Source organism: Heptranchias perlo, chromosome 20, assembly GCF_035084215.1.
Source record: "Heptranchias perlo isolate sHepPer1 chromosome 20, sHepPer1.hap1, whole genome shotgun sequence".
NCBI lineage: Eukaryota > Metazoa > Chordata > Chondrichthyes > Hexanchiformes > Hexanchidae > Heptranchias > Heptranchias perlo.
Genome location: NC_090344.1, coordinates 43055713 through 43069738, shown reverse-complemented (window position 1 = coordinate 43069738; position 14026 = coordinate 43055713). Strand labels below are relative to the sequence as shown.

At 47.9% G+C, this 14026-nt stretch overlaps 1 protein-coding gene across 1 annotated transcript; it reads left to right on the top strand.

Moving 5' to 3' along the window:
• The first annotated feature begins 1490 nt into the window (after positions 1–1490).
• Positions 1491–13722, top strand: ddx56 (DEAD (Asp-Glu-Ala-Asp) box helicase 56). Its single transcript, XM_068001080.1, has 14 exons — positions 1491–1592; positions 3737–3898; positions 5302–5456; positions 5543–5713; positions 5822–5912; positions 6638–6879; positions 7351–7479; positions 8071–8184; positions 8408–8502; positions 9868–9941; positions 10418–10507; positions 10675–10780; positions 12140–12237; positions 13216–13722. Exons 1-14 carry the CDS (start codon positions 1536–1538, stop codon positions 13288–13290), a joined length of 1659 nt encoding a protein of 552 aa, XP_067857181.1. The 5' UTR covers positions 1491–1535; the 3' UTR covers positions 13291–13722.
• The last annotated feature ends 304 nt before the right edge of the window (positions 13723–14026 follow it).

Here is a 14026-nt window from a genome sequence, read left to right as displayed (position 1 = left end):
CTGGCACTTGTCTGGTGCGAATGTTACTTGCCACTTATGAGTCCACACCTGGATGTTGTCCAGGTCTTGCTGCATGCGGGCTCGGACTGCTTCATTATCTGAGGGGTTGCGAATGGAACTGAACACTGTGCAGTCATCAGCGAACATCCCCATTTCTGACACATTGGCAGTAAAGCATTAACAAGCAAGTTTAGGTTTTGACTTCTTTTCTTTTCTAACTGTGCTGTCTCTTGCTGGAGTACATTCCATGGGGGCTGGCAGCCTTCCTGTACTACGTCCAAGTGGCCTGTGCCTAGCATCCAATTGTTTCTTAAATAATTCCAGGGTTTTCACCTTCACAACTCTGTCCAGAGTCCTTTCCAAGTATTGATCGTTGTCTGTGTGAAGAAGAACCTCCTGATATCAGTCCTAAAGTTACCTTTTATGAGTTTGAACCCATGTCCCCTCGTCCTACTCCCTCACTTTAGTTTGAAGTGATATTCCTGGTATGCATTTCCCATACCATTTACTACCTTGTAAATCACCTCTCAGATGCCTTCTTTCCGGGCTGAGAAGCCCAAGTGTCTCCAGCCTTTCCTCATAATTCAGACCTCTGATACTGGGGATCAGACTTGTGCCTCTTCTCTTCACAACCTCCAACACTGGAACGTTTCCCTTGTGTCTCGGTGACCAGAACTGCCCACAGTATTGAAGGTGTGGTCTGACCAGAGCCCTGGACAGTTGTATCATCGCACATCACCTCCTCTGACTTGTCTCCTGCTGTTTTGTCTATGTAATTCAACATCCTATTGGCTTTGTTGATTGCGACTTTGCAGTGGTTTGAGATATTGAGTGTCAAGTCTAATAAGGCTCCGAGGTCCCTCCCTCTCCACTTCATCCTCAGCTATTTCAACATCGGTATTGCTTATTTTTCCATTCCACATGCAGCACTTCACACTTGTTGGCATTAAATTTGATCTGCCCACATATTATTATTCAAGTCAGTCTGCATTTTCTGAGCTGCTTCCTCTGATTCCACTGCCACGTCTAGCTTGCTATTAGCAGCAAATTTGACCATTTAGCATTGAGATTAGTTTGTGCTGCTGAAAACTGAACGAAAACGTATTTGCATTTATGGAGTTCCTTATCAGGTTAAAATGATTCACACAAGGAATTACTTTTGAAGTGAAGCGACTGTTCGGAGGTAAATCCCACCAGTGACCAAAAAATTCAGATCTGACCAAGACTGTACCAAACCTGCATCTTGTTCTCAGAGGCTGAGGAGCTGCTGTGTGTTGCAAACATTTTCTTTACAGTGAAGGTTTTGTATCATGGGTCAATGACCAGATCCTACACCTGTGAATATGTGACTGGAATGCAGCTATCTGGCTGATAACATCACACATCCTGAGCCCCTGCTCAGTGTTGTCACTGGGACCAGCCCAGAGCAGGGACAGGGAGATTGGCTGCAGTTACACCGTGCCTCCACTAAGGGGCAGCACGGAGTGCCCAGGGGGTCATGGGTGAGGGGGCGCCTGACGTCACACGGGGTCAAGATGGCGGCGGAGCGGCTGTGGTTCCACGAGATGGGGCTGGAGGAGCGACTGCTGCAGGTGAGAGGAGGGAGGGAGGGAGAGGGAGGGGGGGGGGGGGGAGGGAGAGGGAGGGGGGGGGGGGGGGGAGGGAGAGGGAGGGGGGGGGGGGGAGGGAGAGGGAGGGGGGGGGGGGGGAGGGAGAGGGAGGGGGGGGGGGGGAGGGAGGGGGGGGGGGGGAGGGAGGGGGGAGGGGGGGGGGGGAGGGAGGGAGAGGGAGGGGGGGGGGAGAGAGAGTGAGGGGGGGGGGAGGTGGGGAGAGAGGGGGGGGGGGAGAGAGGGGGGGGGGGGGGAGGTGGGGAGAGAGAGGGGGGGGAGGTGGGGAGAGAGAGGGGGGGGGAGGTGGGGAGAGAGAGGGGGGGGGGGGGGAGGTGGGGAGAGAGAGGGGGGGGGGGAGGTGGGGAGAGAGAGGGGGGGGGGGAGGTGGGGAGAGAGAGGGGGGGGGGAGGTGGGGAGAGGGAGGGGGGGGGGGAGGTGGGAGAGGGAGGGGGGGGGGGAGGTGGGGAGAGGGAGAGAGAGGGGGGGGGGAGGAGAGAGAGTGAGGGGGGGGGAGGAGAGAGAGTGAGGGGGGGGGAGGAGAGAGAGTGAGGGGGGGGGGGAGGAGAGAGAGTGAGGGGGGGGGGGAGGAGAGAGAGTGAGGGGGGGGGGAGGAGAGAGAGTGAGGGGGGGGGGGAGGAGAGAGAGTGAGGGGGGGGGGGGAGGAGAGAGAGTGAGGGGGGGGGGGAGGAGAGAGAGTGAGGGGGGGGGGAGGAGAGAGAGTGGGGGGGGGGGAGGAGAGAGAGTGAGGGGGGGGGGAGGAGAGAGAGTGAGGGGGGGGGGAGGAGAGAGAGTGAGGGGGGGGGGAGGAGAGAGAGTGAGGGGGGGGGGAGGAGAGAGAGTGAGGGGGGGGGGAGAGAGAGTGAGGGGGGGGGGAGAGAGAGAGTGAGGGGGGGGGGAGAGAGAGAGTGAGGGGGGGGGGAGGAGAGAGTGAGGGGAGAGAGAGTGAGGGAGAGAGAGTGAGGGGAGAGAGAGTGAGGGGAGAGAGAGAGGGGGAGGGGGAGGAGAGAGTGAGGGGAGAGAGAGTGAGGGAGAGAGAGTGAGGGGAGAGAGAGTGAGGGAGAGAGAGTGAGGGGAGAGAGAGTGAGGGGAGAGAGAGTGAGGGGGGGGAGAGAGAGAGGGGGAGAGAGAGAGAGGGAGAGAGAGAGAGGGGGGGGGAGGTGGGGAGAGAGAGTGAGGAGGTGGGGAGAGAGAGTGAGGGGGGGGGGAGGAGAGAGAGTGAGGGGGGGGGAGGAGAGAGAGTGAGGGGGGGGAGGAGAGAGAGTGAGGGGGGGGGGGAGAGAGAGAGTGAGGGGGGGGGAGGAGAGAGAGTGAGGGGGGGGGGAGGAGAGAGAGTGAGGGGGGGGGGAGGAGAGAGAGTGAGGGGGGGGGGAGGGAGAGAGAGTGAGGGGGGGGGGAGAGAGTGAGTGAGGGGAGAGAGAGTGAGGGGAGAGAGAGTGAGGGGAGAGAGAGTGAGGGGGGGAGAGAGTGAGGGGGGGGAGAGTGAGGGGGGGGAGAGTGAGGGGGGGGGGAGAGGTGGGGGGGGAGAGAGAGAGGGGGAGAGAGAGAGAGGGAGAGAGAGAGAGGGGGGGGGAGAGAGGGGGGGGGGAGAGCGAGTGAGGGAGGTGGGGAGGAGGGGAGTGGGGGGGGGGTGGTGGTGAGGGAGGGGGGACGGGGAGAGAGGAAGATTGGGGGGAGAGAGAGTGGGGGAGTGGATTGGGGGTAGAGAGTGGGGGAGGGGGAGACGAGGCACGGGGAAGAGAGAGGGGGGTGCGGAGAAAGACAGGACTTGCTGGGTCTCGATAGCTGGGTACAGAACTTAGGAACTACAACTGTAGTTGCAACATTATCTTTACTACAAGACGCATGTTGGTATCACCACTGCAAATATGCACCATTTGTGTAATAACAACTTCAGTGTCCAAACAACATGCTCAAAATAAACAAGAATATGAACGGGAGGGAATCCTACAGAATCATCAACAAAATCTAGGGGGAGAAGAGAAAGGGAGAATGCAGTGGGGTGGGAAGAGAGGGAAATCACGTTGGGGGGGGTGGGGGGATGGCAGAGGGGAGAGGCAGGCTGGGCAGGACAGTATATTCACGCTGTTCAATTTTGAGTAACAAAGTATATGACCCAAATTCTTTAGGCTATTGCTAAGCTTGGCTGGGCCCAGCCTACCTTGATCCAGGAAAAAGCCATTCCACTGGCACTGGAAGGAAAGGATCTACTGGCCAGGGCGCGTACGGGATCTGGAAAAACAGCGGCATATGCTATTCCTATCATTGAGCATCTTCTCAACACCAAAAAGGTAAACTGCATTGGCTCTATTTGTTGCAAAGCAGTCTTGAATTTTGAGATTTGTGAATCTGAGTTTATTCTGCCCGTGATGTTTTTTTATTGGGGCCAGTGTTTTGAAGTATTGGGACAGGTTCCACATATGTATGCAGGCATTGGGGTCGGATTATGGAGGTGAGGGGATATAGCTGCACATTTCACTTGGGACCAAGATTATTTTTTGTTTCCCTCCTTCCTATCCTCGAAATCACCGAGCCTCTCCTCAGCCCCTCCCTCTGACTGAGATCAGCAAGTTGCAGTGGAGATTGCCAGAATGCTCAACTATTACCCTCTTGCACACCTGCCTTTGGATTTTGTTCACACCTCCATTCTTCCTCTGTGATATGAATTCCTCATCCTACAAAATGTGTAAAGAATCTTACAACACCAGGTTATAGTCCAACAGTTTTATTTGAAAATCACAAGCTTTTGGAGATTATCTCCTTCATCAGGTGAGTGAGTGGGATTCCTTGAACGTTTCGCATTTATAGTCAGAGAACAATACCTGGTGATTACAGATAATCTTTCCAACTGCCCGTTGTCAAGGCAATCAAAGTGTTCAGACAGAGAGATGTTACCTACAGGACCACCGAATATACAAACAGCCAGAACAAAAGACAGAGAGAGAGAGGGAGAAACATCCGAAAGGAAGAGAAAGACAGAGAATGACCCGTTGTATTAAAAACAGATAACTTTTATTCGCTGGTGGGGTTACGTGTAGCGTGACATGAACCCAAGATCTCCATGAGGACGGCCTCAACCGGGATCTTGGGTTCATGTCACGCTACACGTAACCCCACCAGCGAAAGAAAGTTATCTGTTTTTAATACAACTGGTCATTCTCTGTCTTTTCCTTTCGGATGTTTCTCCCTCTCTCTCTCTGTCTTTTGTTCTGGCCGTTTGTATATTCGGTGGTCCTGTTGGTAACATCTCTCTGTCTGAACACTTTGATTGCCTTGACAACGGGCAGTTGGAAAGATTATCTGTAATCACCAGGTATTGTTCTCTGACTATAAATGCGAAACGTTCAAGGAATCCCACTCACTTACCTGACGAAGGAGATAATCTACGAAAGCTTGTGATTTTCAAATAAAACTGTTGGACTATAACCTGGTGTTGTAAGATTCTTTATATTTGTCAACCCCAGTCCATCACCGGCATCTCCACATCCTACAAAATGTGTAGCTTGGGGAGGTACAACTGAATGTGTTTGGTGTTGCAGATCAGCACAGGCTGTATGAGTTGTTGACGCTGCAGTGTAGGTGGGACTTGCTTATCTCTGCTGCTGACCGGTTTCCTCCTTGTAAGTTGAGTAGGTAGCATAGAAGATGTCTGTGATGAAGCTATATTTTTTTAAACTCTTGTGTCTCTCCTCAGACAGTCTGTGAGCAGGCAGTACGCGGCCTTGTGTTGGTTCCCACGAAGGAGCTGGGCCAGCAAGTGCAGAAGATGATCCGACAGCTCACCTCATGTTGTGTGCGGGATGTTCGAGTGGCTGATGTCTCAGGACAAGCAGATATATCTGCACAGAGGTATGAAATACAAGGGCATGAGTTAGGGACTGTTCTCTTTTGGATCTCATTGTGTGCGCCTTTTCAATACTGACTCTCTCCTTCAGGCCCATATTAATGGAGAAGCCTGACATTGTAATCGGCACACCCTCCCGTATTCTGCTACACTTGGAGCAGCACACCCTGAACTTGTGCAACTCACTGGAGATGCTCGTGATTGATGAGGCTGACCTACTTTTCTCGTTCGGGTTTGAAAATGACCTGAAGAATTTGCTGGGGTGAGCACTTTCTTCCAACCTTTGGTTTTTGTCTTTTAGTTTGTCTATATCTATTACTTTCTATGAACTTTTCTTTGCCCCTAATGGGCTTACTCTATCTGCTCGCAGGCATCTTCCGAAGATTTATCAAGCATTCTTGATGTCAGCCACATTTAATGAAGATGTTCAGGCACTGAAGGAGCTGGTGCTTCACAACCCGGTAAGAAACCTTTTAAAGTCTCCTGCATGAGAAGCTCGTGGTCATCCTTGGCCTAGTGGTAGCACTCTCGCCTCTGAGTCATAAAATTGTGGGTTCAAGCCCCACTCTAGGACCTGAGCACACAATCTCGTGCAGGACTGAGGGAGTGCTCGGTACTTCAGATGAGACGTTAAATTGAGGCCTGTTCAGATATACGTTAAAGATCGCATTGCACTTTTTCAAAGAATAACAGGGAGTTCTCTCTGTGTCCTGGCCAGCATTTCTCCCTCGACCACCATGACCTAAATCGGTTGGTACGTCTTTCATCTCAGCACTGTTTGTGGGCCCTTGCATGTGCAAATTGGCTGCCATGTTCACTTATAAAATAACAGTGACCACACTTAAGTGACTGAGACACTTTGGGATGTCCTGAGGATGTGAAAAGTGCTATTTTAGTACAAGTTTTTTTAATGTTGGGTGGATTTTGCATTGTGTCTCAATATTCAAATTGTCGAAATAGGGTCTATCCTTGAGCAGTTAAGTGAACACTGTATTCTGAATGTAGCTGGTTTTTAACTTGTGTATTGTGAATGAATTAATAGAAACACTACCAAGCTAAAGCTAGATCAAAATGCTTCATTTTTGCTAACTTCCATAAGGCATCGAGAAACAGGCAGACTGCGTGGTGTGTGCCTGGGTTTGCATCTTGGTGCTGTTCTGTAACCTGATATCCTTTACCCCGATAGGTGATTCTGAAGCTGCAGGAGTCCCAGCTTCCAGACAGTTCCCAGCTGACTCAGTACCACATTAAATGCGAGGAGGAAGAGAAGTTCCTGCTGATTTACACGTTACTCAAACTCTCCCTTGTCCGTGGCAAGACCATCGTTTTTGTGAATTCCATCGACAGGTGCTACCGGCTGAAGCTATTCCTGGAGCAGTTCAGCATCTCATCGTGTGTCCTAAACTCAGAGTTACCAGTGCACTCCAGGTAAAATGTGCTGCTGTGTTTCTCTCTCTCTCTCTCTCTCTCTCTCTGCGTGCATCTCCCTCTGTGTCTCTCGTTTTCTCCCCTACCCTTCCTCACCCCTACCAGAGCACCCCAGAAAAAGTATCACATTGGTAAAAACACTTGCACGCACTCAGTAACAGAAGCATAAAAAGAAAATGACTTTAAAAGAAAGACTACCCCTGCACCTCTACTTATGCCGTTTGATCCGATTTACAGAGAGCACAAGAATTCTGGATTGTATATTGAGGTGCAGGACACCAGAGGGGAGAGTTCATTGTATATTTGGTGTGATGTAGGGGTAAGGAGTGATTGCAGTTGCCCGTTTGGTATGAGGCGTAAATGCGGGGGAAAGGTGATCGTCTCTGCTGTGATGTGGAGAGCATGGGGGGTGGGGGGGCTTGTTGCATTGCTGGTGTGTCTTATTTACACTTTGTTGTTTTTCTTTATCAGGTGCCACATCATTGGTGAATTCAATCATGGTTTCTACGATTACATCATTGCTACAGATGAGCAAGTTCTGACAGATGCGACCGGCACAGAAGGAAAAAAGAACAAGAAAAAACACAGCAAAGGAGGAAAGTAAGAATTGTTGATATTACAGTGGTCAGAGATCTGCTTTTCCATGAAGGAATACAACTTCCAAATTACCTGAAATTGTTCTTATTAACCCAGGATTTCTGCTTGCATCGATAATCCAATTAGCATGGAGTTTGAGGCTTTCAAGCTGGATTTTCCTCCCATCCTGGAATTATCAAGGCTGGAGCCTGCTGATCACCCAGGACCGCACTAGATTGTGCAACTTCAGGGCGTGTGTAGTTCTAAGCACCAAGCTTGATAGTCACAGCGAACTCCAGCATGTTAAGTGCCAGGCCCTATGGTGAATAAGTAGAGGATAATGTTGTCCTTTCTCTTCTCTCCACCCCCCCGCCCTGTCCAACACCATCATATAATGTCTAAATGACCCTCAGCTTACCTGGAACAATGCCAGTATGCTCTGTGAAGAGCCCAAAGGAAGTAAATGATTGAAATTGCATTCTGTGGTCCATGACTCCATCATATATAAAAGCCCGTTCAGTTCTGTCCCAGAGGTGGTGGTCAGTTTAATGTGTCTTCCTGGATAGAGCATTCTCTCATGTTAGTATTTACCAGATCTCTCTCCGCCTGTTTCAGAGTGAAGGATAATGAATATGGTGTTGCCCGAGGGGTAGATTTCCAGAACGTGTCGAATGTCATTAACTTTGACTTCCCACTCACAGTGGAATCGTACATACATCGCGTTGGCAGGTAAGCGGTAATGTACACTTTACACCAAATATCTTTCCCACGTATTGCTAGCTTCTTTTGGTGTGTAATTGTGTAACTATCAGATGTTGATCACTGACATGGGCCACCCTGATGCTTCTAACCGTCGAGGAAGTGTCTGTCAAGCTGGTGTTTAATTTTTATAGATGCCGAGATTGGAATGAGTTGTATCGCTAAAACTTTCTGATTCCACCTGTTCCCACAGGACGGCTCGTGTGGATAACCAGGGTACGGCATTGACGTTTGTGTCTCACACAGAACTGCCGCTGCTGCAGCACGTGGAGGAAGCACTAACTGGAGGTTGATACAAGTAACATTTAGTCTGTGTGATCCGTGTTGCTGTCTGAAATGCCGTGCATGCTGTTTGGTTATGGTCGGTTTTTCCTATTTGGTGGAGCAGAATGGCACATTGTAAATTTGTGCCTGGAGTTTCCTGTGCAAAGTGTTGTCACTCAAGGGCACTGGTGAAAGGGCTGATCAGAAACTGGATCTCCCTTATGGTTGGGGGGGTGGTGGCACGGGTGGGTGTCGAGGGCAGTCAGTGCTCACACACCTCGGCTTGAGAGCCATTTTGAATTTCTAGTGGTGTTCGGTCCTTGTGAAAAGGGGAATGACTGCAAGTTAATAGCAGTGCTTGTGTAAGTTCACAATTGAAAATGATTTCCTCATTTCCACTATTTATGCTTGACAGCAGCTCAGTAACAACTCGTATTGTAGCCATTTTAACCATTGAATCGAACCAGTGCACGGTTTTGGTCTCCTTATCTAAGGAAGGATATACTTGCCTTAGAGGCGGTGCAACGAAGGTTCACTGGGTTGATTCCTGGAATGAGAGGGTTTTCTTATGAGGAGAGATTGAGTAGAATGGGCCTACACTCTCTGGAGTTTGGAAGAATCAGAGGTGATCTCATTGAAACATATAAGATTCGAGGGGGCTTGACAGAGTTGATACTGAGAGGTTGTTTCCCCTGGCTGGAGAGTCCACAACTAGGGGTCACAGTCTCGGGATAAGGGGGTCGGCCATTTAAGACTGAGATGAGGAAAACTTTCTTCACTCAGAGGGTTGTGAATCTTTGGAATTCTCTACCCCAGAGGGCTGTGGATGCTCAGTCATTGAATACATTCAAGGCTGAGATCGATAGATTTTTGGACTCAAGAGGAATCAAGGGATATGGGGATCGGGCAGGAAAGAGTTGAGGTCGAAAATCAGCCATGATCTTATTGAATGACAGAGCTGGCTCGAGGGGCCGTATGGCCTACTCCTGCTCCTGTTTCTTGTGTTTAACCCTGACCATACCAGTTACAGTTTGTGTTCCTTTGAAATGTACCTATCTGGTCAGCCTCTGTCATTTGCTGGAAATAAACAGAGGGTGGGGGGGGCATGATTTTCCTTCTATTTATCCTGGTGGGTTAGAAACCTAATGGTCTGCTTTCTGCACCTGTGCGTGGACTGTAGCAGAACAACAAGACATCATCATGCAGAGAATCACAGCATGAGTCGTCCTGCTGCTGATGCCACCATCACTGCTGTTTCCATTGTCACCCCCCTCAGTGTTTCCTCCATCATGGAGAAAGGATTCTCTCACAGTATCCAGTAAAAGAGTGGGTGTGATCTGTGAGCAATGTCCAATAATAGCTTTAATGGTGAATATTTTGCATTAACAGAGAATTTGGACTGTGCATTGAAACCCTACCAGTTCCGCATGGAGGAGATTGAGGGCTTCCGCTACAGGTGTAAGGTAGGGCGATCAAAGAGGGAGTGGAACTTGCTGCTTCCTGTTGCAATGCCTTTTCCTGACTGTCTTTGATTTGTTTTGAGTTTTTCACATTGAATATGTACGTACTTTAACGATATGAAGTTAGAGCTGTACCCTTCTGAATATTAAAATGCAGCTGATATTACCGAGCAGTCTGAGGAATGGATGTGCTACACTTGTGTTCTGACAGGCCTTGACAACCAATGCAGAAAATGCTGAGTGTGCTGGGTACCACCGTCACTCTGGCTCACTGAAAATCAATACCACAGGCTGGACACCAGTTAAAGAAATTTCTGCAGAGTTGGTAGATGTAAAAGGGCAGCTGTTGATTCAGTTCTTTTAAATCCATTCATGTTCCATCTAAGGAAAGTTCTGCCATTCATGTTGAGGTTAGGGCATGGGAAGGGTCTCGTGTTTGCCCCATGTTGAAATGTTAATGTATTTATACCTGTTTCCAGGATGCCATGCGTTCAGTTACAAAACAGTCGATTAAAGAAGCTCGGCTCAAAGAAATCAAACAGGAGCTGCTCAACTCACAGAGACTGAAGGTAAGAAGCGGTGGCACTCTCTTGCTCTTCCATTGCGATGAAATATGTGAACCAGTGGTCTGCATCAGATTAGAGAACAAAAGTTGAGGGGTAAAATAGAATTTTTTTTTTTGATTAAACTATGTTTAAGTAATGTTTTTCAGTGAACTTGGTGTTCTTTTTTTAAGACCTACTTTGAGGACAATCCTCGAGACTTTCAGTTGTTGCGACACGATAAACCTCTACACCCGGCGATTGTGAAGCCACATCTGAAGAATGTACCGGATTACCTGAGTGAGTAAACTGGCCAGAGACCCACACTGGAGTGTAAAGGCACCCAGCCCTGCAGAGTGTGTGTGGACTCCGCTAGAGTAAAGACATTGTCACTGCAGGATGCAGAACTGGTTGGAGTGATCTGTGCTGGAATGAAGGCATTCAGTGCTGTTGTGCACAGACTATCGCTACCAGCGATGGGAATATGAGAACATTTAAGGGTAAATTATCCACCTCTGTGATGCCGGCGCATGCTGGAGGCATAGGTTATGAAATTAAGCACCCCCTGCCCGTGATTTTTCATCGATTAAATCCTGGGCTTGGGGTCCCCAGTTTTATGATACGCAGTCCTCGGTGCACCACCATCACCCAGTGGAAAACTTAGCAAAACCTGGAAAACTGCCGATGAGATAACTTACTGCAGAAAATCCACTTCCCTGTGCAAGTGTCGAGTGAAATTGTTGATTGGTCAGAGTGCCCATTGTCACACTTCAAAAGCCTGGGGATTGATCCAGTCACTTCAGTCAGCAGCTCAGTCTTCAAGGTCATGACTGTCAATTCAACAACAACAACTTGCATTCGAAAACATGGCCTTAGCAGACGATTCTCAACCAGTCCAAGTCCAAATTTGGACAATATCAGCGCCACCACTAGAATGGACAGATAATGTGGAATTTTGCATGATTATCTTCAGGAATTAGGGATCACTTCCTCAGGAGACTAAATGGGTTGTCAATAAAAAGGATAGATTATACAAGTTCTGCGTGAGCAACAGGTTAAGGTGCCAGCCTTGTTTACGAACAACAAAGAAAGAACTTGCCTTTATATAGCGCTTTCCACAACCTGTGGACGTCCCAAAGCGGTTCAGAGCCAATGAAGTATATTTAAAGTGAAGTCGCTTGTAATGTAGGGAAGCAACCAATTTGTGTTCAGCAAGATCCTGCAAACAGCAAATGATCAGATAATTTATTTTAGTCGTGTCAATTGAAGGATAAAGGTTGGCCAGGACACCGGGAGAGCTCTCCTGCTCTTCGAATACTGGCATGGGATCTTCTACGTCCACCTGAGAGGTCCACCAGATGTCAGTTAAACCTCAGTTTAACGTCTCATCTGAAAGACGGTAACAATGTCGCACTCCCTCAGTACTGCACTGAAGTGTCAGCTTAGATTTTGTGCTCATATAATCTCTGGAGTGGGGCTTGAACCCATGACCTGGTGAGAGTGCTATCACCTAATAGCCTTCATTGATCAGTTACTACCTCCAGCTGTTTGTGCCTCTCCTTACACTGAACCTGGAAAACTATTATTTTACTTACAATTAGTTGTCTGTTTCCACTCGTCGAAAACGTTACAATGACTATTTTATTTTTATCCTGCCAGTTCCCCAAACGCTACGAGGAGTTGCTAATCCCTTCATCAGTAAGAAAAAGAGGAGGAGGAGGAAAGTCCCGCAAAGCAGCACGCAGAAGAAAATCAAGGTGAGAGAATGCAGAGGAACCTAACAGACAGGTTTAGTGACCTACTGTTGGTCAGAAACCAGTGTCCTTTTATATCCACTCAAACCATCAGCATTGTCTCGCTGCGCAAAATGAACAATTGATGGATTTAGTGATCTCCAAGGAATGTGCTTAAAGGGTAAAAAATTCTTCTGTTCCCCTCATCACCGCTGCTGTAACATTTTGCCACAGCCTGCCAGGTTCTTCATCTCAATAGTGACCCATATAATGAGTACAGTACAGCTGCATTATGAATTTATCTCACAGTATCGTCCACATATCTTGTTGCTCTTTGGGCATTGTTACATAGCCTTGATGCAGGTAATGTGTGTGGATAGTGGAGAGCAGGGGGATCCGTTATCCAGCGCAAGAAACAAAGTTATGGGCATTCAATGTTAATGAAGGGGTATTTTCCTGGATAAGAAAGTCGAGGGCCCAGTGTCAGCCAGTAGGGGGCTGTCTGACTCTGCAGGCTACCATCCAACATAATTTCTTTTCAAAGCATCTTTCTGTTGAAGATGAGATACAGTAACTTCCCATGATTTTGGTTGTTATGGGACAGTGCTGTGTGAAAGCGGACTGTAGATTATCTGGCTATAAAATTCTTCATTTATTGTCTTAAAGGACAAACCTCCTATGTAGGGGGTGAGATTTCCTTAGGTGCTGATGGATGATGTGAATGAAGATGACTAGCTTTTTTTTTAAATAACAAGTATTATTCATGCATCCGGAAAGCCATCCATTTGTGATTATAAATAATGTTCCAGTTATTTCACTAGCAATCGCTATCATTCATGGGACTCTTCCTTTCTTGTGAGTTGCTAACCATGTCTTGATAAGAGTTACTGAGGGCAAATCAGGGTTTATTGTACTGAAACGTGGAGGACACAAATGAAAAGAAGGTGGATTTTGCTGTTGGAGTTGTGGAAGATCTGTAAAGGTGATTATTTTTCTTTGTAGCCAAACAGAAAACAGAACCCACTGAAGAATTTCACATACACAGGGAAAAAGAAGAAGGCAAAGAGTGCAAGTTAAAGCAGAGCCTGTAGAAACTCAGAACAAGAGGATTCGACTTTCTGGAATCAGAGACTGTTGTGTCTACACGCCTTACGTTCAGGCCCAGCTGAGGTCCTTGTGTACCTGGAGGAGTCTAAAATTGACAGAAGCTGCTTGAGGCAGCGGTGCAGTCTGCATTTCTCTGGTCTGGCATCATTTCGGACAATGGCATTGATTGAAATGTTTGTCCACTTAAATGGCTTTCTGTACATATTGAATTCTCATGTAATTTTGCTTCTATTTTGCACTTTAAGAAATGGGTTGCCATTGATGCGGTTGGTTTGAGCCTTATGCAGTTTATTCCCTTAATTCAGGAGTTTCAAACTGTCGCTCTTGCTTGCTCATGAGTGGCTGCTGACAGTTTTTTCAAGTGTCTCTCTCCTTCCAATAAAACCCCACACATTAACGCAATTTTTTTTTTGCTTTTAGCTGGTTAGACTTGGGTACATCCGAGATTGCTGAACACTTATTTTACATTTATGTCTTTATACACTTTTTCCATCTTGTAAAAGATTATATTGGACCTATTCTTTGGTATCAAGACTTCCTGCACAATGAAAATGTTGTCTTATCCAAATTTCAAATGACACGTGACAGCTTTGAAAAAAGGTCCAAGAACAGAGTCACCCAATCTGAGAGCTGTTTGTACCTTCCCTGTTATGTTGGTTTTCAACACCTGTTGGAAACAATTCAGGTATGGTTGAATTATCATACC